Raw genomic sequence first — 24,853 nt, forward strand, 5'->3', positions numbered from 1 at the left:
TGTGAGAAAATTGCATGGAGCTTTAGTCTTCCTAGCAATCTATCAGCCTGATATGGTATGTCTTTGTAACCAGCCTATATCTAGGCATTGTGAGCTTTCCTCCAGCCCTCCTTTTTTAGGGAAGTGGAAATGAAATACACATTAGTCCAGAGAAGTTGAGCAGAAGCACTACTGGTTTTTTCAGAGATATTATTAAAAGTCCTGCACATACATCATTTTCAGGAGACATACACCTGTGCAAGTGTGGCTGTGCATGCTTCTATGCCAGCCTTGCTTTGATAACACCTACTTGATCAGGTCATGCTGTCATATTCCATGTGACTTCCAAATTCCACCCAAACCATAAATCCTTTATCTCTTGTACCCATCTGTACCATAATGACGAATATCAAAGCTGTGTCCTGTTTATGTCATGAGGTATAGAGTTACACTAGGCAGGAGTGTACATTGCACAAAAATAACAGTAGGCAATTTGGATTTTTCCAGTCTTGAACTCCAGTTTTATCTCTGTGTTTACCATGTACTGGGCTCTTCCTGGCACTGTGAACATCAGCATAGAGTGGATTGATAATACACTGCAGATAAACATAGTAATGCTTGATATCTTTCAGGAATTAATAAGATAATAAGTTACAAATTCACTAGGAAATCACCCAACAAGGCTACAGCTTTGCTGCTGTTCCAAGCACCTCTTTAATGAGATGTTAGAATAATAACACATATTTAAAAAAAAATAAAAAAAAAGGGGGGGAAGAAAATATTTTGAAGGGAGAAAAATAGAAGTAAAGCGGAGAAAAAGACACTACAACCAGTAAAGTACAGACAAATAACACACAAGCAGACGCTAAAGAGCAGAACTACATGGGGACTGTCCTACAGCTACTACCTCAGATCTAGGCCCTTTTGCCAAGGAGTTTTTCAGCTTTCCTTCTTTTGAACTCTGCAATTTCTTCCGGGAGTAACCCATGAGCACTATACCTGGAGTGAACAGGTAGGCCATTAGAGAAAGAACCAGTTCATTTTCATCTGCAATAAAGAACAGACTGTAATGGAGGCTGAGGGAAAGGTTAAGTGTCTTCTGCTGAGAGAAAGGAAGACAAATATGGGTCCTGGTTCTGGCTTTATTAATTATTCTCTTATACCACCCAACTTACTGCAAAGGATGAGGTCAACTAATTAAATTTTAAGTGTCCAGAGAGCTCTTGGCACTCTTAGACACTTCTGCCAGGACAGGATGAATGTCTTTGTTGATTGAAGAGTACAAACTATATCTTTATCAAGGCTGTTTCCAGAATCTAGTAAATAAGATGAATCCTGGGAGAATTATTCCATTATTCCACTGATCCTTTCCCATATTCATTAAAGGAAGGAATAGAACAAAACAGCAGTAAAGACCTTGAATTTGGTTAGTTCAGCTCCTGCTTCAGTGCCTTTTGGTCTTCCAGGGATGTTGCCTTCAGAAGCTCTCAGCTCGCTAGGCTGTGGGAACATTTCCTGGTGGAAATCCTATTTAACAGTCCCTAGAAAAAGCCAGTTGTCTCTGAGTGCTGAATACAAATTTAACAACCTTTCCTGAGGGAGATTATAGTCAAGTTTCAGGTCTTTGGCCAGTTCTACTCTACAAATGGAAATGCCTAGACAAGTTGTCCTCCCATGCCTTATCTAAATCCTCAGCTCTGAGGACATATTTCTTCTTTTTAGAAACATTCATCTCTGTTTATAGACTTCCTCATGAGTGATGATGCCTTTAGGGCTGGGTCCCAAGGACAGGGAAGCCAGGAGGATACAATCCTGATGGGTTCAATGAGGAATTACTTTTTGTGGGAATCTGCAACTCAGGTGAGATGTAGTTCCCTGGTACTTTTTTTATCTGCAATAGAGATGTCTCCATCTAAGACAAATATCTTGGGTTCTATTCTGAGCCAATGGAAGGAAGCTGGTGCTGCTGGACCACAGCAGGCGTTTATCCCAAAGCAGAAGATCAACTTCAAGATATGTCTGTTTCTCTGTGTTGACTCTTAAAAGACACACAGGGTGACCAGATCAAATGGAGATAAATAACTTTTTGTAAGATTAAAGGAGGGAGAAAAGGAATCTTTGTGTCCAGACCCTTTATGGAAGCAGCAACAAAATTCAGCCACACATGGGTGAGTGTCAGTGGTTTGGTTTTTGAGTCCACCCAGCAGGATTTCACCTACAGGGAATGGAGCAGGTTGCTGCCTCTGCCTGCACCACAGTGCAGCAGGTTTTTACCCATAGAAGGTGAAGGCCTGACCATTGTATTTGGTGACGAAGCACAGTATTATACTGCCTGAGGTCAACCTCCAGACACTGCTCACACAAGTATCAAATAACTGGCAGTGACTTGACTTTCCTCCACTGCTCAATAGCAAAAAGAAAGTGTAAACAGTGTAAACAGAACTTGCACATCTCCTGAACTCACAAATGTCTGAGTAACTGGAGAGGTCTGGTTCTGCATTATCCATCCCAGCCTCGGGCAAAACCCCTCTTTTTGGAGACAGCTGCTATTTTTTCCAAGGTCCTTCCTTCCCATCACCTTGTTTGCAAAACCAGCAGGAGAAAATCTGTGAAGTTCTGACTTTGCTTCCTGTCTCACCACTGCACTTACGGTTTCTTGCTATTAGCACAAATTCTGTAATATTCCAGTCAATTCTCCCAGAAACTTCAGCTTGCTCAAGAAGAGCTTGTTTAAATATAAAAGCTGGTGCAATCTCACCACAAGTCAAACAGCCATATTGAAAGGGAAATGAGTCACTAACTTTCATTCCCTTTCTCATCCTCCATCAGATTTCAGAGAAAACTTCTTTCTCACTGTCATTATGCCACATCCAAGACCAGAATACTTCTTTGTCTTCCTTTTGCTGTTGTTTTATGCAGACAGACATAATTTGAGTAGAAGGGATTGAGTGTGAAGCAAAACACATCTGTACTGACATTGTATGATGAAGCCTATGACACACAGGATTCTTTGATTTCCCTGAATAGCTCTTGTTAAATGTTATATGAAAATTATTTAGGAAATATTTTTATGTCGTTGCATAATTCCAGCCATGGGAGGGCAACAAGGGTTTTTCACTGCTGTTTGGTCCGCTCTTTTATTTTTGATTTAAAAGTGCATTTGATGGACTTCAGATAGGAGCCCAAGTGGAAATACATTCATTTTTCTCCTCAGAAAGACACATCAGCAACAACAGCAGCACTAGAGACTCTCTACAGATCCATCCTACCAGGGTGCTGCAACACAGACAAAGCAATGACAACCTTGTACTGGGTAGAAGAACAAAACATTTTCTCCTAATGAATGTCTTTTTCCTGGCTCATAAAAAGGTGTTTCTCACTTGGGGTGGGAGGTGGATTCTTTGAGCATCCTTCACTGTTTCACACCTATTTATCTTCAAGCAAGGAACTCAGTGCTTCCTCCAGGGCTGATCCTCATGCATGTGAGGATGAGTGGGCCCCAAAACTCTCACCTATTCCTGGCTGCATCTCCGGTTTCCAGTGATGTCACACATCAGGTTGCACTTATCACTGTGGGTGGTAGTGGGCTGGAAGACCTATCAACCCTTTTGGACTCAAGACTTACTGCATGACTTCGTACAAGGTAAGGGACCTGGGTTTACGTCAAAAATCAAAAGCTCTCATATGCTCTTTACCTAGATATTGGGTTAATGGTTAAAAGTCTTTGAGAGGATTGACGATATGTATCTTTGATGAATTGTATTAATTTATTTCCTCCAGTTAACTTTCCATAAATAATTTAAAGGGAAAATTACTGAATAAAACTACCTGCTGAGATAGAGGACTTCTGATGCTTTCAAACACTGTATTCAGTACCAAAGAAAAGGATTTCTGAACCAGGATGGTAAAAGTCGGAAATTCAGAAGACCAATAATGTCACTCATCTCCTTCAAATGGCAAATGTAAACCATCTTGGCTCTAGGTTTTGCTCTGGTCTGGGGTTTTCTTGTGTGTTGGTTTGGCTTGGTTTGGTTTGATTTGGTTTGATTTGGTTTGATTTGTTTGGTTGTTTTTTTCTTTCTGAATTTCATTAGCCATTGAATTTTTCCTAGTGTTAGATATTTTTTCAGTGCTTTGCAAAATGAATCTGAGATTTAGTCCAGGTCAGGCTTGTGTCTGGTAGTTTTGTATGACTTCATATCTTTTCTGCTTTTTTGGACAAGATGAGTACTCCACTGGAGTTGAAAAGATGCTGCCTGTGCCAAAGCATCATAAGATGCCAACTTCAAATATCCCAAGTTCATATACTCACAACTTTGTGCTTTTTCCTTGTCTGATAATTCAGCCCCCCAGACAGTCACCTGGTGTACCCTCAAAGGAATTTCACAGCTTTCCTTTAAATCTATCTGACTTGAATCCCAAAAGGGTTTCTATCCTATAGGTAGTCTGCGCCTTGACTGCTTGACACACTTGGTTTTGTCTTCATTCTGTCTCTTAATTTTGTTACACATTTCTGTGTCCAGTCTGCCACTATTTCTTGTGGCAGTACCAGGTGTGTGTGTAGAAATCTGCCTTGAAGCAAGGGAAGGTCTAGGAGGCTATAGAACTGTCCTGCACTGTTCCGTGTCATACAAAGTTAACCCAAAGCTCCCATGAAAACCAGGTAAAACTGAGATTTGACCAGACCAAGAAAGAAGGACTTATCCTTTGAATAGGAACTTCAAAAACTTCCGTCCATATAATCTGATCCTTAAATTCACGGTCCACAGGTTTGCAATTCCATAGCACAGACGTAAGACCAAGAACAATGTACTAACCTTCATTTAGTGTAGGTGTAGGATGCACTGCTCAGCATGGCTACCACAACTATACACCTGTAGATGTTTAGGCTACTCAAGTCACAATATAAAGCATGAGATAAAAACAAGCGTTCATACACCTCATGGTACAGAAATACCCAAGAGAAGATAAGTTGCCTCGGGACAGAGTGAAAAAAATGAGTAGAAAAGGAATTTATTCAGTATTTCCTTCTTCTGCTCAAAAGCCTACAAATGAGGAAATCCCTACGGAATTATACGAGGCAGTGACTTGAAACCACCATATTGGCCAACTAGAGAGAAACAACTTTCAGCCTCTTGACTTTGTGGCAAAACATGAATCATCAAGATAAGGCTGGAAAACAGGACAATAATGAACCGGTCACGCACAGGTTGTGCTATCTGGTAACAGCACAGCCTATGTGTGAGGCAGTTATCCAAATATTTGCTTTGCTTCAACATCCAGTTACTTCTGTCTGTTACCTGACATTTGATTTCTATGGGGTATTAGTTTTATTTTGCCCCCCTGCTAGGACAAATACGGTTTTGTGTAACTTTAGTTTTTTTCCTCTAATTACTGTCAAAATCACTCAACCGCTGCATGACCTGCATGATGACAGAGATACTGCAAAAGAACAATGAAGATCTGGGCCTTGGGACAAGAGCTGATCACCTCTGTCTCTGCAGTGTTATGGTTGGACCCTTCAGAGGTTACACATGGATGCCTAAGATCCTCTGATCTTGAATATGTGGGGAAATGGGGAGATATTTTAATTTACTAAGACGGAATGAGGCCATACAAAGAACAATATTGATTAGGAGAAGTCAGAGCTACATTAAAACAGACTGTGTCTGCTGTCTGACATCAATCTCTGAGGTGGCTACTTTAGGGCCTCAACAAAACAGGCATCTTGCAAGGGCCAGTCGAATAAGATCCTTTAGCAAGCATTTCTCTTTATTGTCTATCAAGGGAGTCAAGGCTGACTGCTTTTAATGTGGGTGAACACACTGTTCTTGTCAAACAAATCCAACTCCTGGTTTTTATGTCCTGACCACAACACAATTCTTTCCAGGCGTACAGCAGGTGACAGTTCAACAGGGAGCATTCTGTTTGCAAAGTAAGATATTGCAAAGTTAGAAAATGTCTTAATGAACTTTGAGTGCTCAGTCTTTGCTAACCACCGACTGTATGACGGGAACATCATTACATCTTCAATTACATAACAGTGCCATAAATTTGTAGCACAAAGCTTTCTTATTCTTCTGTTAGAATGAAAGGGAATTAATGGGAAGTGTTTATACATTGAAGGAGGTTAATGTTTTCAGCAGGAATCTGATGGAAGGAGAGAAAAATCTTGAGTGTCTCCCACAATCTGATGACACCAGAGATCTGAAAGTGTCCCTACCTGTGTGTCTCCTATAAGCACACAGAGCAGGAAGGAGGTCAGGGAGGAGCTCCCTGGTGTTCAGTCTCCAAGGGAGTACAGGGGAGAAGCAGCAAGTCTCAGTGTCACTTCTTGGGAACTGTGAATAAGGAGAGGTGCTGAAGGAACAGCATTGCTTCTGAGTCCCACTACTATGCCTGAACATGTAAGTCACCTAATGAACAAGATACAGACTTTGCAAACAGATAATATGGACAGACAGATATTCAGCCTGTGAGCTCCAAAAGAGACTTTTTAATGAATGTCTCACACAGTGATGAAGTCACACTTACCCTGGCTTTATTTCAGGAGGTTTAGGTAAGGGCTTCTGGAAGCCTTTTTTCCCAACCAGCCAATATGTTTCTTCTACTCCTTTACCCTAAAAATAAAACCAAAAGTCCAAATAAAAATGCAGCTTTCTGACTGCCCTCTGCTTGATATGTAATTTCCCTCACTAGGTTTCTCTGGCTTCATACATATCCAGCGACAGACCATGCCTGGAAGTCTTGGGCTGTATTTCAGAACAGCTCAAGGATTATTTGAGTTTCATTTTCTTGAAAGAGGATATTTATTATCCTTGTTCCAACTGTCATTTACAAATTACCCTCATTGATCTGGGTCATTGAAACTACACAGCTGAACAGAAATTGAAAACTACAGGATCACTAATCATCTTATTTGGCAGAACTATTAATTGAGAGATGTTACAACTCATTCTAAACAGAGTATCAGAATAATAACTTCCTCTCCCAACATTGATGATGTAGCTTTTAAGCTGTGATACATCTGATGAACTGTAGGAATCTATATGAGAGTCAATCACCCTTGACTGAAGAACGGGAGGAAAACCAACATTCATCTTCACATAAACTAGACACTGAAAGTACTTCAGGTTAATAATCTCCTAAAGAGTCAGTTTATCCCCACTAAATATATAAAGGTTTCTTTCCATTGACTAAACCTGGACTATTTACCCCAGATCTCCACTTGCAGACATATGAACTTGGATGATTCCTCTTGTCCTGCAAGATTGTTGAGGAACCTGAGGCCATATTCAGACATTTTATTATAGGTATTTAAGGCAAGCAAAGCTCCTACTTCTGTCTATTGACTATGTAAGGGTAGAAATTATGTTTGAATTATTTAGGACTGTCTCGTTTGGACATTGAAAAGCAGCAGCTTCTGTCAAGGGTGAAATAAATAGACTTCTATATAAAGACTTAGCACATATAGCTGATTGCTTGACCCCACAGTCCTTCAATAACCACCTAATGTATTGAAACAAATGAAAGGGACAATTTTGGAAGGATTCAGCTGAAGACTGGTGTATGAAGGCCAAAAAAGATCTTAATATAAAAATTCCTCAAGCAAGATGACTCCCCTATGAAGTGCTTCACACGGCCCTGGCCCTCTTACCCTCAGTTCTGTTTTTCCCCTGGGTATGATTTCATAGCCTTCATTCAGACTCCGAAGTGTATCCACTGTACTTTGGCTGACATGAATTCTGTAAGCTGGGAACAGAAAGCAAAGCAGCTGGATCACTGTACTGCACACATGCTGCGAATCCCCTGCAGCTTCATCCTGACTAGGAAATGTGCTCCAAAGCAGGAGTGGTCCAATTCAGGTGTGTGGCTGGTGTAGCTGTGTGATGCTCCTCTATGCAGAGATTAATGCTAACTGATGGATTCTTCCAGGCAGGGCTGTGAAGAGCACAGGGGGAGAGGAGATCTACCCTGGGGGCTTCCTGGAGAAGGATACCAAACACATTCAGTGTAGAAGTCCATCTCTTCATAAAGATGGCAAGTGGTCTTCCAGTAATGTTGTCAGCTAGATTGCTGTTTTATCAATTGCCACAGTATAACTAGGGAATGAGAAAGAAATGAAAAATAGCCAAATGTCCTGCTCCAGACACCCAACATAATTTGAAAGCTGGGATGAAGAGCAGAGAGATGGAGTTTGCAAGGGAACATAAAGAAAATGTGTCTATGAATGTAGATATGTCTGGATTTTTAGTAATTTATTCCGCCCAGAGCTGCCATTTAGTCTATGAACAAAAAAAGGGCAAAGGTGAAGAACTTTATTGAATTCCCATCTTTCCCATATTGTTTTATGGCCACTGCTGGAACTCACTGAAATTTGTTGTTGTTCTGCTTTTGTGAACAAGCCAGGAAATATTTCTAAAAAATTCCACCCCACCCCACCCCCTCCCCCCAAACAGCTTTTTTTTTTTTTTTAGCTTTTATTTCAGTTTTGTCAATCACACTGCCTTCCCCTTTGAAGGATGGGGTATGAGTTGATTATTTTTTTCCCCATAATAATAAGAAATAAAAACATTGGTTTGAATATGTAGAGGAAGATCACACAGCTATGAGCTACATTTCCTGAGAGACTAACCTACAATTTTCCTATTTATCTATATGCATTTCTATTAATGTGTGACAATGTTCTTGTGCCTGCAGTGCTCCTGCTGTCTCCAGTCTCAGTGGGACTTTCTATGAGCATGATGGAAGCAATGCCCACACATGCTTCAACCCTTGCTTTGTAGTGGTCATGAAAGGGAAATGCACTATTTTACTGCGAAAGAACAGCTCTGAATTAAGGGTTCTTAGCACTGACTGAAAGCAAGATCCAAACCATATTGGAGGAAAGTAGGGCAAGATTCATATTGATTTTAGTGGATGGGATTCAAGTCAGAGGACTGCAGCTGGAAGGCAGGATCCTAAAGGATGACCTACAGTGGCAAAACTGGGGCCCTCTCCTTCGGGCTACTTTGAATTCTGCCATTTGACTTTCCCCTTTGTCTGAGTGTCCCAAATACTCACGCAGGCCCGTGGACTCCATTCTTGATGCCGTGTTCACCGTGTCTCCAAAGAGGCAGTACCGTGGCATGGTCAGCCCCACCACGCCGGCCACGCAGGGCCCTGAAAGACACAGCAGCCACGTTACCAGGATGGTCCTGCATAAATCCAGGGGTTCACAGACAAGCAAATCTCATCTTCTCCTCTGACAATCAACAAAACCTCTTGGGAATACAGAAGAAGGCTTCCTCAAGATCCCGTTGGCCTTGGTGCTTGCTACAAGCAGTCAAAGGTTAAGTGTTGCTCTGGATTTCATGCTGGTGTTTCATGTCTGAGAAGGTGGTGTGTGGTAGTCCCCAGTTCACTGTCATCTGGGAGAAATTTGTTCAGAGTTCATGGAAACTCAAGGACTATCATAACCTCATTTTAAAAAGGTCTTTTTCCACACAAGAAAACTAAAGTTCAGATCCTGTGACATGCCCTGTAACCCACTGAAACAGGATTAAAAATCAGCTTTGGGAGTCCAGAGGTGCTGGCAGCACTCTGGACCACCCTGTGTCCCTTCCTTGGAAAAGAGGACACTGTTAGCTGGCCTGTCTAGTCAAGACTTGTTTTTTCCCTCTTTCTCATTCCTTATACAAGATCCATTCACTTCCTAAGTAGCTTCCAAAGAATTGTTTCCAAGTTGTCAGGGAGAGGTATTTGTGTAGGATCCACATGAACTTGCACAGACTGGGAGATAAAATGTGTGGAAGCCAAACAGCACAGATAATTTTCATCTGGAGCATTTGGCCTAGTTAATGTTTAGACTGCACTCTGAAAGAGGAGATGATAAATTTCATTGCCTACAATAGAAAATATCAGGCCTGCAAAATAAGTGCAAAAATAAAAAATAATGTGATAAGGTGTGGGGCTTTCTGCAGACAAAAGGCAGGACTCTCTGTATTTTCTATTAGATGCCTTTATGAGATATGCCTTTTCAGACTTTGCCTGACTTTTCAATGTTGTGAACCTCCAGAGTTAAGATTTAGTATAACTGATATCTAGGAAATCTTTTCCCATGCAAGATTATAAGAGATGTGAACATTGCACATCATCAACAGTACCTGAAATGATGCTGTAGATATAAAATAAATATAATGTTAAAAAGGTTATAGGTTAAAATTTTGGTTTTAAAACAGTAATAATATAAGTAGCAGCAATTGTAGCTACTTTAGAATTTAGAAGTGACTAGTTACTTAATTTAGTTCAGTGCAATTTTATGCTGATTTTAGCCTTAAAAAAAAAATAATGATGCTTCATAGAGTTTTCAGATCTTCATTAAGGACCATAAGGAAACTCTGCAGCAGAAAGCTAAGGGGAACTTCACAAGAACCCTTCTTGCTGTAACCTCTGGAAAGTTGTTGCTGCCCAAAGTTGCCAGATTTTAAAATACTTCCTGAGGATGCAAACTCAGGTAAGATAGATATTGACTCCTGCCTGATGAAGCATTGCTTGATAAAAGACTTTTAAAAAGAGAGAGGAAGAATGGTTCATACAAAAAATATCACGACTACTTGAGCAGCATGGATCAAACTGAATCAAGCTGGATAAAACACAGCAGGCAGAGACTGCTGGAGATCATGAAAACCTGGTTTAAAGGTGTTTCTTTTCAAATGTCAGTGTACCTCGGACAAAACAGTGCTCTTCAGAATCTCTTACAAGTTAATTCTCATCCTTTTCATTACTTTCTAATTTGTTTCAAGCTTTTCAAGAGGGGAACTATTTCCACTAGAGGAAGTGTAAGTCAGGTTTTCATCTACAGGTACCTCTATACACAACTGTGAAGACACTGTCAGTAGTCTCTGCCAAGGACCTTATGGTTCCCTAACTGGTCTTTATGTGTGTGCATGCTAATGTGACATATACACAAAGAAAGGTTGGAGACTTCTTACTCATGCTTCAGTAAGAGGTTTCCCTGAGAAAACACTGTCTCACAAAATGCTGCCTCTTCTATTTGTGGTGATAACATGACAGCAGGAGTCCGAAATCTCACTAAGGACCAAAGCTCCTTCTGCAAGAGGTGTTTCAAGGACACAAAAAGATGGTTCCTTTTGTAAAAGCAGCCCTCACTGAGGAGGATTTGATCTCCATTGGTTAGAGCATGAAGCCAATAACACCAGGGTCATGGGGTTGATCCCTCCACAGGCCATTCACTTGAGAGCTGGGCTCCATGATCCTTGTGGGTCCCTTGCAGCTCAGAGTGTGGTATGATTCTGTGATTCCATTTTAAGAAGCACAAATAAAAGCAGATGAGCTTCTACTGTAGTCAGTGGAGACCAAGTCGGTGTGGTCAACTGAGCCATAAGAGCTCCTTCACTCCTGCACAGGGACAGCTTTACAGGGTTCATTTGCACATCCTCAAAATGAGTGCAGGCTCCCTGAAAGTGCTGGAAACACCTCCATGTGGGTGCCTGAATTCAGGTTCCCTACTCTGTCAGTGCAATCATCCAGCCATTTCTGCAAAGCTCACAACATAGGAGAAGCAAGACTTTTAGGGCAAGGTGTTATCTTTCTAGAATACTGCTTTTAAGCCTGTCCCATTGCATAAAGTTCTCAGCTCAAAACCAGCCCTACCATACAAGCATTCCCAAACTTACACATTCTCTGTGTTGAAAGCATTTAAGACTTAATTAGCTCACTGCCTTCACCTCCTGTGTGTGTTCCCCCTTTTCCAAACAGCTTCAGCAGAAGGCTAAGAAAAACTTCCAATGGTAAATCTCCCACAGTTACAAGTTTCAGGGGCAACCAGACACACTTTGATGAGGACATTATGGCCTAGTTGTTTAATTATACAGGTTCATAGGTTTGCTTTGAAGTGTTTCTTAGCCAGGGCTTCCAAGGATCAGTTAATGAGAGGCTCTGGCTAAGACTCTGCAAGGACCATCAGCAGTGCTGCAGAGTTTAAGGATCAAGATCAAAGTGCAGGGCTGACTGCCAGAGAGCCTGACTGATACACAAATCGTCTTCAGGCTAGGTGGAAAAGCTTATCTTCTCACCACTGCTCTTGATGTCTGTCCTGCTCCAGCCCAGGCATGGTTAGCGGGGAAACAGCTGAGTCAGCTGAGTTATCCTGGACCTGCAGTGAAGTCAAGAGAGGACAGCCAAGATTCCAGGATGTGTTTAAAGCAGAAGAGAAAATGCAGAACAAACACTGGTCATCTTGTCCTCTTTGCCTTACCCATGCATTGCCACAAGCAAACTATGGGTGTGGGCCATCAGAAGTTCCCAGAGGTGCAGCTTTCCCTTGGGGTTGAAATGGCCAAATGCCTATGCCCAAAACTCATTTACTGCTTTTTCTGAGAGGGCATCATGAGTTCTTCTTGGCACCAGTTTCCAGAGAGCAGCTAAAGTACATGACTGGGGGTAACACCCTTTCTCCATCCTTTCCAGTACAGTGAAAGTGTCAGCCAAGTTCTCCTCTCCCCCAAGAGCTTCCCCAAGTCTTTCATGACGCTGATCATTCCTTCTTCATGCATCTTTTCTCAGGAGAAACAGGGTCTAGGGTTAATCAAACTTGGCTGTTGGCTCTGTGGATCAGAGAGCTGGCTTGCTTTCAAACATGAATTTGTGGCTGCTCCCATGACAGTATGATGCTGCCAGATCTGTGCAAAACAAGATCTGCAGAGTCCTCCCCGCTCTTCCTCTCACACCCAACAAAGCAGTTCATAGAAATTCTGCTTTCCAGATATCCAGAGTTCATAAAAACAAGAACAAAAAACCCCCAAGTTACTACTCCCTGTAGATATCACCTAGGGATGTCTTTTCTGGCCAACTGCATGGGAGATACATTGCAGAAATGCTGTCAACAGGCAACAGCAGATGTTGCACAGCAAATTCTTCTCTTTCCATGTTGAAAATATGCTAGTGGTGCTCCAGAGACTCCTGCTCTGGGCAAGACCATCTGTAGACATAATCTCATCTAATTTCTGACCGAGTATAAAACACACAGTGCTCCTGCAATCATTCCTTAATGTTTTACACTTCTGTGAAGGGCCAACTAAGAATCACACCCCTCGAAGAAAACAGTAGGGAGATGTGTTTCAGAGATAGCTCCAAAAGAGGATCTTATAAGGTCTAGGATTCATAATATTGATTTTAACTCTGCTAAAGTCACAGCTCTGTTCTTGGGATATTATGACTGAGATACTGCCTTTACTCTGCTTCTGTCTCCCAATATGTACATCAGGGAGCAGGATGACATCTGCAAAACACTTGCATGCTAAAGCTGCAAAAGTGTGGATATTATCAGATAAGATGAAGGATAAAAGCCCAAATAATATCAGACTCCTAGGCATTCTTAGTCATTGTTTGGCTTCCCACAATGGGCAACACCTGGTAATTTAGAGGAAGAGGCAGGAAATCTGGTGACTGAAAAATGTATAAAATTATGACGGTTCATATATCTTATACAAATACTGATTCATGATAATAGCAGATGTATTTTTCTACATTTAAAATACTTTTGCCTATATAGCTGTAGTTCTACTGTTTTGGGGTTTTTTGTGTTTTACTTTGGAGTTAAATTACATTTTGTGTATATATATATATATGCAAGGAACTTCCTCCTTTCATTTTAAACAAGCAACTTTTCTGTTGATGGAATACATTATGACTTCTACATCAGAGATATTTTCTTTATAACACAACTTCTTCTTAAGAGCTGTATTACATTTTTCTTCCTAGCCATTATAAAATCTCCAACCTTTTTATTCTTTCACTGTATATGCCAGTGTTTCTGTGCTTTTTTATTTCAAAACACAGTTGCAAAGACATCACTAGGTGCCTTGATATCCCACCTCTGAGGGTCCTATGGCACCTTAAAGAGCTATCCATACAATGAAACCCTTGTGATTAACATACCAGATGTAGTTCCTGGCTGGGTCAAAATACAAAATCTCTCCTTAAAATGGTACTAAGCCACTTTCCTGCACAAATCCTCTCGGCATTTTGCTTTTCCATTTCAAATCCCTAGTTGATGTGGAAGATTTTAAAGTGTCTTGTAAGGGTGTTTCTGGGGGGCAGGCATGAAGAAAGCATTCAGAGTTGGAAATGCAGTTGCGAAGGAGTTCTCTGATGTTCAGGTGAAGGTGGGTGCTGCTGCCTACCTGTGTGCAGCCCAATCCGTATCCTGAGGGGAATGTCTGGCATGTGCCTCATTTTGAATGTTCCCACAGAGCTAAGGATGTCCAAGGACATGTTGGCTATTTCAGCTGCATGCTTGTTTCCATTCCGTTTTGGGAGCCCTGAAGCAACCATGTAGGCATCACCAATTGTCTCCACCTAGCAAATACCATTACATTATGAAAAAAATACGGAAACTGAAAAAGATGGAAAGGAAACACAGAATAAAATTACCTCTTACCTTGTAAACATCATGGTTTCCAAGAACGGCATCAAACAGAGAGTAAAGGTCATTCAGGAGGTCAACTACTTCAATGGGTTCACTGAGGGCTGAAATGGATGTGAAGCCCACAATGTCATTGAAGTAGATGGTCACCTGGTCAAAATACTCCGGTTCCACAGTGCCACCAGTCTTGAGGGCTTCTGCCACTGAACTGAAATAGCAACACAAAAAAGATGGCAGGAAACAAACCCTTTTCTAGTGTATGCCCAAGAGCCCAGATTCTTGTTTTTCTGTGTTCAGATCTTCCACTAAATAGAAAGTTCTATATGGCTGTAACCAGCATTGATTAGAGTTTCTTATATTGATTTGAAGGCGCTTGTCAAAACTGATGGTCAGGTTGACATGTTGCTAACTTCTGGGGAAGAGTGTTGTCCAGATTAGCTATGGGTTTGTTTTGAGGTGTTTTTGGTTTGGTTTCCCGGGGATTTTTTATCACCTAAAGTACCATTACTTACGGTGGAAGCATTTGTGACAGCAGTTTTTCTGTCTTCTGTTTTTCAACCTCTAGCTCTTCAGTCCGCTTGCTGATTAAATCTTCCAGGTTGCTTGAGTACTGCTCAAGCATCCTGAGCATTGAGTCAATTATATTGGTCTTTTTGCCTTTGTTGATGGTTTTGAACTGGAATATCAAACAGAGGAATTATTTGTCTGTCTCTTTACACCACTGTAGCACCCTGAATTTGGAAAGGAATAAAAAGCGTACATTTCTTCTGAAGTGTCACTACTAAAGACTGGCTTTTTCAATGGCAAGAGTTGAAAGATATAGGAAAAGGTGAATTAGGAGGTGAATTTGCATCAGTCAGTGAGAGTTAGATGAAACATAAACTTATAGTAGTTGTCAACATGTACATTGTTACAGAGCCTTGTCAGGCTGTAGGTTTGCAATCCCATTTATCCCCTAAACCAACTTTAGGGTAGTTTGCAAAACTTTGCTTTCAGAGGCATGAAGTTCAGGGTACTAGCAACACTTACACTTTTTTTTCATATTACTGGACTTAAATCCATATTTGCTCACTGACATGCATGTGTACTGCCACCTCCATTCCCAGTTCTTCATTGAGTTGTGCTTTCTCCTCCTGACCTGAAGTTGAGACACTGGAACTTTCTGGATAATTTTTGGCTTCAGAGGCTATCTTAGACTCAACAGCGGAGTCACTGGATTCAAAACTATTCACAGCTTCACAGAGCCAAAAGGTAAAAGTTATGGATATTTTTTTACCTGGCTTGAAGAAGTGCCCTAAAGATGTGTCAGGAAAGGTTGAGATTGGATATTGACAATTTTTTCACAGAAAGGGTTTGTAAAGCATGCTTGGAACAGACTGCTCAGGATAATGGTGAAGTCACCATCCCTGGAAGGGCTCAAGAAATATGTAGATGTGGCACTTGAGGACAGAGTTTTACAGTGCAAATGGTAGGTGGTGGTAGGGGGTTGATGACTGATGATCTTAAAAGTCTTTTCCAACCTTAATAAGTCTCTGATTCTATTACCTTATAAGAACATAAGAACTACATTGCTTGATCAGAAAGAGGGGTTATTTTGCCAGTACCTGTCCATGAGACTGACCAGTAACAGATATCTGGGAAAACTGATTAAACAGGCCTCGGGTACAGTCTTACTTCCCTGGGATATTCTCCAAGCTTCCACCAATCTGGTATTGAGAGATCTCCTATGCCAAATGTTGTGTCTTTGTCTTTAACAGTCTTTGGCAAATTTTCTTTAGTCACCATTTAAACACTTTAGAACTTAAAAAAAATAAAAAGTTGATTTAAAGATGCATAATTTACAAATCTTTCATCTCCATGAGACCATCTCTGCAGGTACACTACAAATGTGAAGACATCAAGCCCATGTGCAGGCTGTTTTATTACCTCTAAGTCAGGACAAGACTAGGGCTCAGAAAACTCCTTATTTTTTAATAGCTGAGATAAAGTAAAAAAAAAAAAAAAAAAACCAAAACAAAAAACCCAACCACAAAACACTTCCCTGTCAAGAACAAACAAAGGGACTATACCAGCTTCTTTATTTACTGACCTTATGAAATACCTCCTCAAAGGTTGGACGTCGTTCAGGGGCTTCAGCCCAGCATTGCTTCATTATCTGGATGCATGTCAGGGGGGCTACTTCAGGAGCTATGTTTGGGCGGCAGAGGGGTGGGGGCTTCTTCACTTTCTTTATAATTTCTGTGGCAAAAAGAAGAATGGGAAGCACATTGTAAGATAGAGGGCCTTGAAAGGGGCAAAGGATATAAACCCTTTCATGTGTCCACAGCACTTAGTCCTCAGCACCCACTGTCTGTGCCAAATGAAGCCGGAGGTTTCTGCTTTTCTCTGTCAGGAGTCTCTTGAAGGATATACAGAAGATTCATCTGCCTTCTTGTCCCTGGAAAACCAGGTTATGAGTAATAAAGTGGCTGGATGAAGGAAGGATGTGTGACAAATGGGTGTGTGAGACTGCAGGCTTGTATTTTATGAAATTGCCTCTGACTCTCTCCACTAGGACCTGCAGTCTTCTAAGACAGCAGAGGTTTAGGGCTGAGCCCAGACAGGAAGGATATCAGCCTCTGATGCTTCATCAGAAACTGGGAACCAGGATGGAGGAGGCTGATGGGAGTGGAGACCATGGAAAATATGATAAGGGAGAGAAGCTGAGTTCAAAACAATGTCTGGGAAATGACTCCCTGTCTAGAGCTCCCTGCCTAGAAATGAGGCTCGTAAGGAACTGGGCCTGGGCTTTCAAACCCTGAGAAGTCATTCCTTTAACATCCACCAAAGTAATTGTATTTGAAATCTTATTTTGCTCAGTGCAGAGCAGTTAAATGAAGTGAAAACCTTTTTCTCTGGAAGGAGTCCTGCTGTTGATGTGAGTGCCCAGAGCTTTTCAGCATTGACAGCTTACTTTAAAGATATTTGGCTCATCCCCTCACACTCTGCCAAATGAACTAATCAAAACAACTGGACCCAATATTTCCAGGGGTTGCTGAGGGGAAATGCCTTCCACAGATTGTTTTTAAGTTCACACCACAATTGAAAGCTCCTTAGGATTGAGTATAAATTCATCATTTTATCAGGTTAGAAAACAGGATTGAGCTGCATTTAACATCTGCTGGAGATTCTGCAGGGGGGATGAGGTGGGGGAAACCTGATAATTGCATCATAGTCTACATCATAGGTCCAGCACTGATTTACAGAGTGGGAGACATCATTAACATCATTGTCATTGCATTGTGACAGCAGCTCCAGGCACAGAAATGTCAGGGCCCCATTTTTCCAGCTAAACTGACGGACACTGAATTTTCATAGCCCACTTGATGATTTTCCAGCTTAAAGTATGTTGAGAATGGGCTGTCACTGAAATTGGCTAATTAGAGATTGTTGTCACTCTCTCCCTGTTTAAGTGCCTGTGGCCTGACCCTGACTGTAGGGAGTTTGTTCTTCCTATGGATACCCAACATGCTTTCACCATGAGCAGCTCCTAAAGAATTCACCTGTTTGCTGTTTCTGATATACATAAGCAAAATGATGCATCACTTTGACCTCTGTTGAAGAGAGAGTCTCTTTGAAAAGGAAAGGATTAAGGAAAAATAGAGGGACAGATGGACAAAATAGGATGCTGGCAAGGGGTCCTGCTCAAAAAATTCAGTCTCCATGATGCACAAAAAAGGCTGTTGAGAGGGAAGCAAAAGAGTTTCTAAGCTATGGGAAATTCTGCCCTCAAATTTCACCCCATAATATGATGAAAAGTCTGAGTTTGGACAGGGAACTGGAGGTGCTGCAGAGGCCTGAAGCATCCTGGGGAGCACCCAGAACTGTGATCCCAGTGAAAGCAGAGATGAGACATGTACCATACCAAGGCTGTGATGAGAACTACACATTTTGATATTTATTATGAATGTTTTGTTGAAAACGACTTCTGCCACTGAGAAAGGTGATGAGACTAATACATTATTGCCTGATTAATAAGGGGACGTTGCCAGATCTTTTGTAAGTGCTGTGCACAAACCCTTGAAAATATACTGTAGTGGTTGCCTACCTTCAGCTGAGAGTTCTGATGTGCAGTAAGGTGGACCACGAGCAACCACTTCTTGTAGGATGATTGCAAAGCTGTAAATGTCCCCTTTGATTGTGCCTTTTCTGCACATATCTGGGTCCCTCAGTAACTCAGGAGCTGTCCAGAGCAATTCTAAAAAAATTCCAGAGCATCACATTCTTTACACTTGATCTCAGACTACTGCAAAAGTAAGTGCTTAAATGAATACCTTATTTCAGTCATTCGAGGAAAGATTGGAAAATATACATTATACACTGAATCAAATATTTTACTTCTTGTGGTGTGTTCAAAACACTAAACTTCTGTGCTGACAAAAAGAAATCATTTTCCAACCAATGCTTTTTTAAAAAATACCAACAATTTGTATAATATAACACCAGCCATGAACTCAACATAAGAAATCATCTCACCACTGCCAGAAGTTTTAACACCTTTTTTTTTTGATTGAAAATGTTCCTGAGACAAAATGTTGGCACTGAATCTTGAATTTCTTGTTACAGTTGTTGCTTTTTTACAAAACAACAATTAACAATGTGTTTCCTGCAGTTCTTTTTAGATTAAAATCTTTTCTGTGAAAGCAGTTTGCAAAAATCTGATGCATAGTCTTTATAATCCAGTAGTTCAAGTGACAAAAGACACAGTTGCAATATATATCCAGCCTCACCAAGAAATGAATCTTCAAACTCAGATATTGTTACCCTGGTAACTGTCCATTCTGAGCAATGGGGGTATGGAACATTTCTGCCTTTGCAAATGTATTTATCTTCTGTAAGGGAGGAAAAAATCTTCTGTTTTACAACTGCCCTAGCTGACAGTGGAAAGGTGTAGGCATCAAATTCCATGACAGAGGGATCAAACCACTAGATAGTACTTGAAATCAGGTTTTGAGAATAAATTGGGATAGCAGAGGAACCCCAAAGCAATGGCTGAGTGAAAGAAATCCTGTCTAAGTCTCCAAATCTGGTCCCATGAGGTCTGCTCTTAAGTGGTGAGAATCTCATGTGGCAGTCTTTGGTGGCTGGAATATAGAGTACCTATAGAGACCTACATAATTTTGCATTTTACATTACTTGTAACAAAAAAAAAAGCTTCTCTGCATTTGGGCTAACATAAAACTCTGAATATAGGATTGGGTCTATGGATGTGAAGTTGTTCTACTGGTTACAGAAATTCAGTACTGTTAAGATTTCAGGGACAGTTCAGTCCTTCTCCAACTGTAGCAAGCTGAAGTTCTGTCACTGTTTACAGTAAAATGTATTTTCTTTATCCTGTCACTCTGCCATTTTAGGAAGTCTGAAAAAACCCTTTGCTTACCCTTTCTTATAAAAATGCATGTTATGGAGGAAACTAGATGTAGTGAGATTGAGCATGAAAATCCTTGTGTGGCCACTGGTCTGAAATTGTATTAGGACAAACATATGTTAAATCAATAAATAAATGCTTTTAAAAAAATTCCTCATCACACCTACCTTCTGGGGATGGCTGAATATAGGGGCATTTCTGTGCCTCTAAGATCTCATTATATCCATAGTCAGTGATCTTCAGGACAAACCGGCCGTCCACAACACAGTTACGAGACTTGAGACGTCCATGGGCAAAATCTCGGTGATGCAAATATCTGATTCCCTGTGAAACACAGAAAAAAATCCAGGTTGATCCTTAAGAATTATCTTACCCATTGGCACTTGGAGACACCAAGCCGAATTCCCACCTCAGATGGCATCAAATGCAGCATTGGCTCTACGTCAAATGCAGTAATGTTTGAAACAATAAACTATGGGAGAAGCTTGGAAAAGGATTAGAAAAATGATATAGGTGTGTCTGGACCCTAAAGTAATATTGGAAAGGTCTGACAACTTTAGGAAGAGTCAGATGCTTCCCTCTGTAGCCCTGTGTCTCACTGCACTGGGAAGTTCTGCTTTTAGGCAAGGATAAGAAAATGGACACAAGTGTTACCAAACAGTTAGGTCAAAGGAAGACCTTGGTGCCCCTACCCATCTTCCTCAAGGAGGTTCAGAAGGTGGATCAAAGACTGCAAGAATGTTTCTGGAATGGAATCCACTTCTCCCAGATTATTAGTTGACCATTAAGACATGAAAACATAGGGCATGATTGGAAGTGTGAACGCTGCTAAAGGGACTGTATGTGCAGCCATCCTGTGGCAGGGGATGGATACCCTTTGGTTCTATGGTGGATGCATTTCTGATTTACGACAAAGAAGGGCCTTTGCAAAGAATTAATTTGACACAAAATTCTGTTGTTCTAGGTGATCACTTGCAGCCTGATATGTAATTTTAGCCTCTTATCCTGCCGTGTGATTGTATTACCACAAATAGTGCTTCTCTCAGATGGCAACAAAATAAGAGGTCTCCTTTAAAGACTGACATAATTACAGCTAGATTTGTTTTCCCCATGTTATTATTAAAAACCCAACTGATTCTGATTGAAACAGCTTAGTCATCATAAAAGTCCCATTCAGATCATGCCTCAGCAGGAGCAATGGATTTACTTTAATTAGATCCATCACAAGGGAGGACTTGAACATCCAGTCCAGTTTCATATCCTCATTTCTCAGCAAGTCCTCCAGGCTGCCTCGTGAGCAGTACTCCGTCACTATGGCAAAGATGCCACAGTCAGAGAAAAAGCCCAGGAACAGATTCACATTTTCATGATGCAGATCTTTCATCTGAAACAAGACAGTGAATCACAGTGAGACCAGGTCAGCCAGACATCTGCTCGGTAGCTTCTTGATATCACTAGATGCCCTTTTCACACTTGTACACCCAAACAGCCTTCCACATAAGGATGGGGAAGCGAACAACCTCTCTGGTGCTTATTTTTGGCTACTCAACACTCTTTTCAAGCTTTGTTTTCCTTAGTCTATCCATTAAGTCAAAGAAAGCAAGATAGCAAAAGCGAACTAAACAGAAGTTTATGTTTTCTTCAGACAAACTGGATTGAATCTTTCACCAGGCCAGAATGGCTTTGCAGGGGTAGATTCAGTTCAGCATGTGGATCTTGCTCTGAACTGGAAAGCAGTACCATACCTAGAGTCCAAAGTCATCCATCAGTGGTGTCTTTGGAGACATGCTCTGGTAAATTTGTTGCTTTTACATGCATAAAAATCCACTGCTATGTTAGCAATAGCTGCCAACAACTAATGGTCTTGAATTTGGAAAACTAGCATTTTTCGTGTCTTTTGTAACAACAAAATTGAAGAACAAAATTGGGTATCTGAGAGGCACCTTAGGCAGAAACACAAAGCAAATTTCAGAGAAATGCACAACCATGTCTATGTCGCACTGTCAGCATATAATACATGAAAATATCTACCAGCGCTTCACACTGTGCAGGGATGAGTTCCCCAAACCCCTCTGCCTTTGCAGGAAAGGTCACTTGAAGGATTCATTGTGCATTCAACACTGCATCATCTTGGAAGTGGCAGGTCCAGGGCAGGGTTTTACAAGCTGCTGGCTGACATATGGATCTATGGTAAATTTGTCAGATGCAGCTGTGCATTGTCCACTCTACCATATTTCACCAGACAAGACTCATTGACAACCACAGTGTATGATTTAATGGATAAACATGAGACAAGGACAACAAAAACATCCTGAAGCTAAAAAACGTCCCCTGGGAAACCTTCCCTCCACATGCCATCATCCCCTATTCCTACCTTCCTTAAGATGCTGGTAGAGCTTTGCCGCACATTGTGAACTGCTCCCATCTCAAATTTTTTCAGCCACACCCGGTCTCCCTGTCCACAATCACAGAATCAGAGAACAGTTAAGGCTGGAAGAAATCAATGGTGGACCACAGTCCAACCTCCCTGCTTAAGAAGGGCTATCCTAGAGCACAGGACTGTTGTGTCCAGGCAGTTCTTGAATATCTCTAGTGAGGGAGACTCCACATCTTCCCTGGGCATCTGTTTCAGTGCCTGGTCACCTGAACAGCAAGGTTCTTCCTCATGTTCAGGTGGAACTTCCTGTCCATCAGTTTCTGCCTTTTGCATCTTTTCCACTGAGAAGAGCCTGGTTCTGTCCTCTTGACACCCTCCCTTCAGATATTTACAGACATCAGTGAGGTGCTCTCTCAGTTGTCTCTTCTTGAGGCTGAACAGGCCCAACTCCCTCAGCCTTTCCACTGAAGAGAGCAGCTCCAGTCCCATAATCCCAATACAGGTGGGTGAGTGACAGAGCAAATCGCTGAGCAGCAGTTAATATTGGGATCCAGATCTGCATTTTGGATCCTTGACTTTGTAACTGGCTGGGGATTTTTAATGCTATTGGAAGTAGGTAATTTATATACTGACCCTGTGGTATATAAGAATATATACCACATATATATACTTATATGTGGTATATAAGAATATCCACAGCAAACCTTCAAAAAAAAGGGTGAGAAAGGACCTTCACTTGGATCACAACTTCATACTTGGAAGGTGTCTTAGTATGCAATAAACAGCAATAAATTGATTTAAAAGGAAAATAACTCTAGCCAGAGCTTTTCTCTGGCATTAATGATTGGTCAAATTTATTTTACTCCTCTTCAGGAGAAATTACCATGCCATTTTTTCAAAAAGCTGCATTTTCAGGGAAGAGATGATGGATGGGGTGAGTTTTCTTGGCCATTGCCTCTATTTAAGCTCCCTACATTTCTATGGCCACAAAAGGGAATTTGAGCTTCCATTTGTGTATTTGGATCCTGTCTTGTAAGAAAGTTCCTTAATAGAGATGCCACCAAATAAAGGCTGTCTTGTAAGAAAGGTTCTTCACGGTGCCACCACCTTAGGTGGTGACTTCTCTGACATGACCAGACTGGCAATGGTGCATATGTATGTTCAATATTCCCATCCCACATGACTCCAAGTGTCAGGGTGAAGGCTGGGACAGAGTCACCTTAAACACTGCTAAGTACATGCTTGGGAGTAACTTATTTTCATTCTTAGGTTTTGTTCAAACTATCTCCATCCTGGGACCTACAGTACTGCAAACAATTATTTTCCCCCCCAGAGCAGTCCAGTGAACAGAAGCAGTGAGACAAGGCTGCATGAAGTCCCTACCTACCTCATACAAAGCCACATTGGAGGTTTCATAGGTGGCAACTGCACTTTTCAAGGAAGCAGAGCGGGTTATGGATTTCAGGCTTCTGCTCTTGACTGCTATGCTGTTTGCATCAGTCAGACTGTCCAAGGTCAGCCTCTGGAAGGCAAGGAAAACAGGTGCTAGGCAGTTACCACCTTTGGGGGAACCTCCACTCCAGCTGTGCCTTGCAGCAGGGATTTTGGGGTAAGGAAGTTGTGGGATCATCCCCCAGCAGACCACCAGCTCTGGGTATGAATCAGAATGTACCAGGAACGGTTCCCAATATATTTGAATGCAAACATTTTATTTTAGAGGGTTAAGATGGTTTTTCTTTTTGGACATGCCTTATGGGGCACAATCCAATCTCAAGAATAAGGAATAAGGAATAAGCCTTGGCATCTAGAAGAAACACAATCAAGGCCACTATTTTACACCATTGTCAAAGCTCTGGCTTCTAATCTGACACTCAAAAGCACTCAGCATATGGAAAATTTTCTAATATGCAGGGGGAAAAGATATGAAGAAGTGAAATGACCCTTCCAGAGCTCCATGACTATGAAAATACCACACAAAAAAATGTGTTTTGGAGTGTTCCACCAGATTCCTTTTACAAGTAGAAGGACTCACCTTTCTATGTAGCTCTGGGTTGATGAAGACGAGGTCATCCAAGGTCAGTATTATCTTGTTCGGACCCCTGAAAAGCTGGTTGTTCAAGATACTCTGCCTGCACGAGTTGGAGAGTCATGGTTATCAATTTTAGGTGGTGTATTGGGTCTGATCAAGGTAAAGTTCACAGCCCTTACGTTCTGTGCTTTGCATTGGTAGCTGAATGGGTCTGGTTGATAACAGACCAGTGTTATGGCTACTGCCAAGCACCAGTGTCCTTCTGACATCCCTTCCCCTCTCCAAAGGGGATGGGAGTGGGCAAGACCCTGGGAGGGGACACAACCAGGCCAGCTGACCCAAATCAGCCAAAGGGATATTCCATAGCATATGACATCACCTCAGATATATAAGCAAAGGAAGAGAGGAGGAAGTGGGGGAGCATTTGTGAGTTTTCAATGTTTGCCTTACGGAGGAGCTGTTATGCATGCTGAAACCCAGCTTCCAAGGAAGTGTCTGAACATTGCTACTGATGGGAAGTAGACACTGACCTTTTTTCCTCATTTAGCTCTTGTATGTGCAGATCTCCTCTTGTTTCTTTCTTTTTGCTGTAATAAAACTGCCTTATCTCTGCTGGTCATTCTCCATCTTATT

The 24,853-nt window shown here is 41.4% G+C and overlaps 1 protein-coding gene across 1 annotated transcript in view; it reads right to left on the reverse strand.

Annotated features, from left to right (window-relative positions):
* Positions 1-271: 271 nt before the first annotated feature.
* Positions 272-24,853, reverse strand: part of GUCY2F (guanylate cyclase 2F, retinal) — a 35,229-nt gene continuing 10,647 nt past the window's right edge. Inside the window, 14 exon segments of the mRNA XM_062513799.1 lie at positions 272-972; positions 6,508-6,599; positions 7,637-7,731; positions 9,043-9,141; positions 14,166-14,340; positions 14,423-14,615; positions 14,920-15,083; positions 16,497-16,645; positions 18,495-18,644; positions 19,982-20,138; positions 21,022-21,198; positions 22,189-22,269; positions 23,579-23,713; positions 24,224-24,320. Coding sequence (XP_062369783.1) covers positions 894-972; positions 6,508-6,599; positions 7,637-7,731; positions 9,043-9,141; positions 14,166-14,340; positions 14,423-14,615; positions 14,920-15,083; positions 16,497-16,645; positions 18,495-18,644; positions 19,982-20,138; positions 21,022-21,198; positions 22,189-22,269; positions 23,579-23,713; positions 24,224-24,320 — 1,843 coding nt within the window. The 3' untranslated portion in view covers positions 272-893.

Source organism: Cinclus cinclus, chromosome 2 (genome assembly GCF_963662255.1).
Source record: "Cinclus cinclus chromosome 2, bCinCin1.1, whole genome shotgun sequence".
In the NCBI taxonomy this organism is placed as follows: Eukaryota; Metazoa; Chordata; class Aves; order Passeriformes; family Cinclidae; genus Cinclus; species Cinclus cinclus.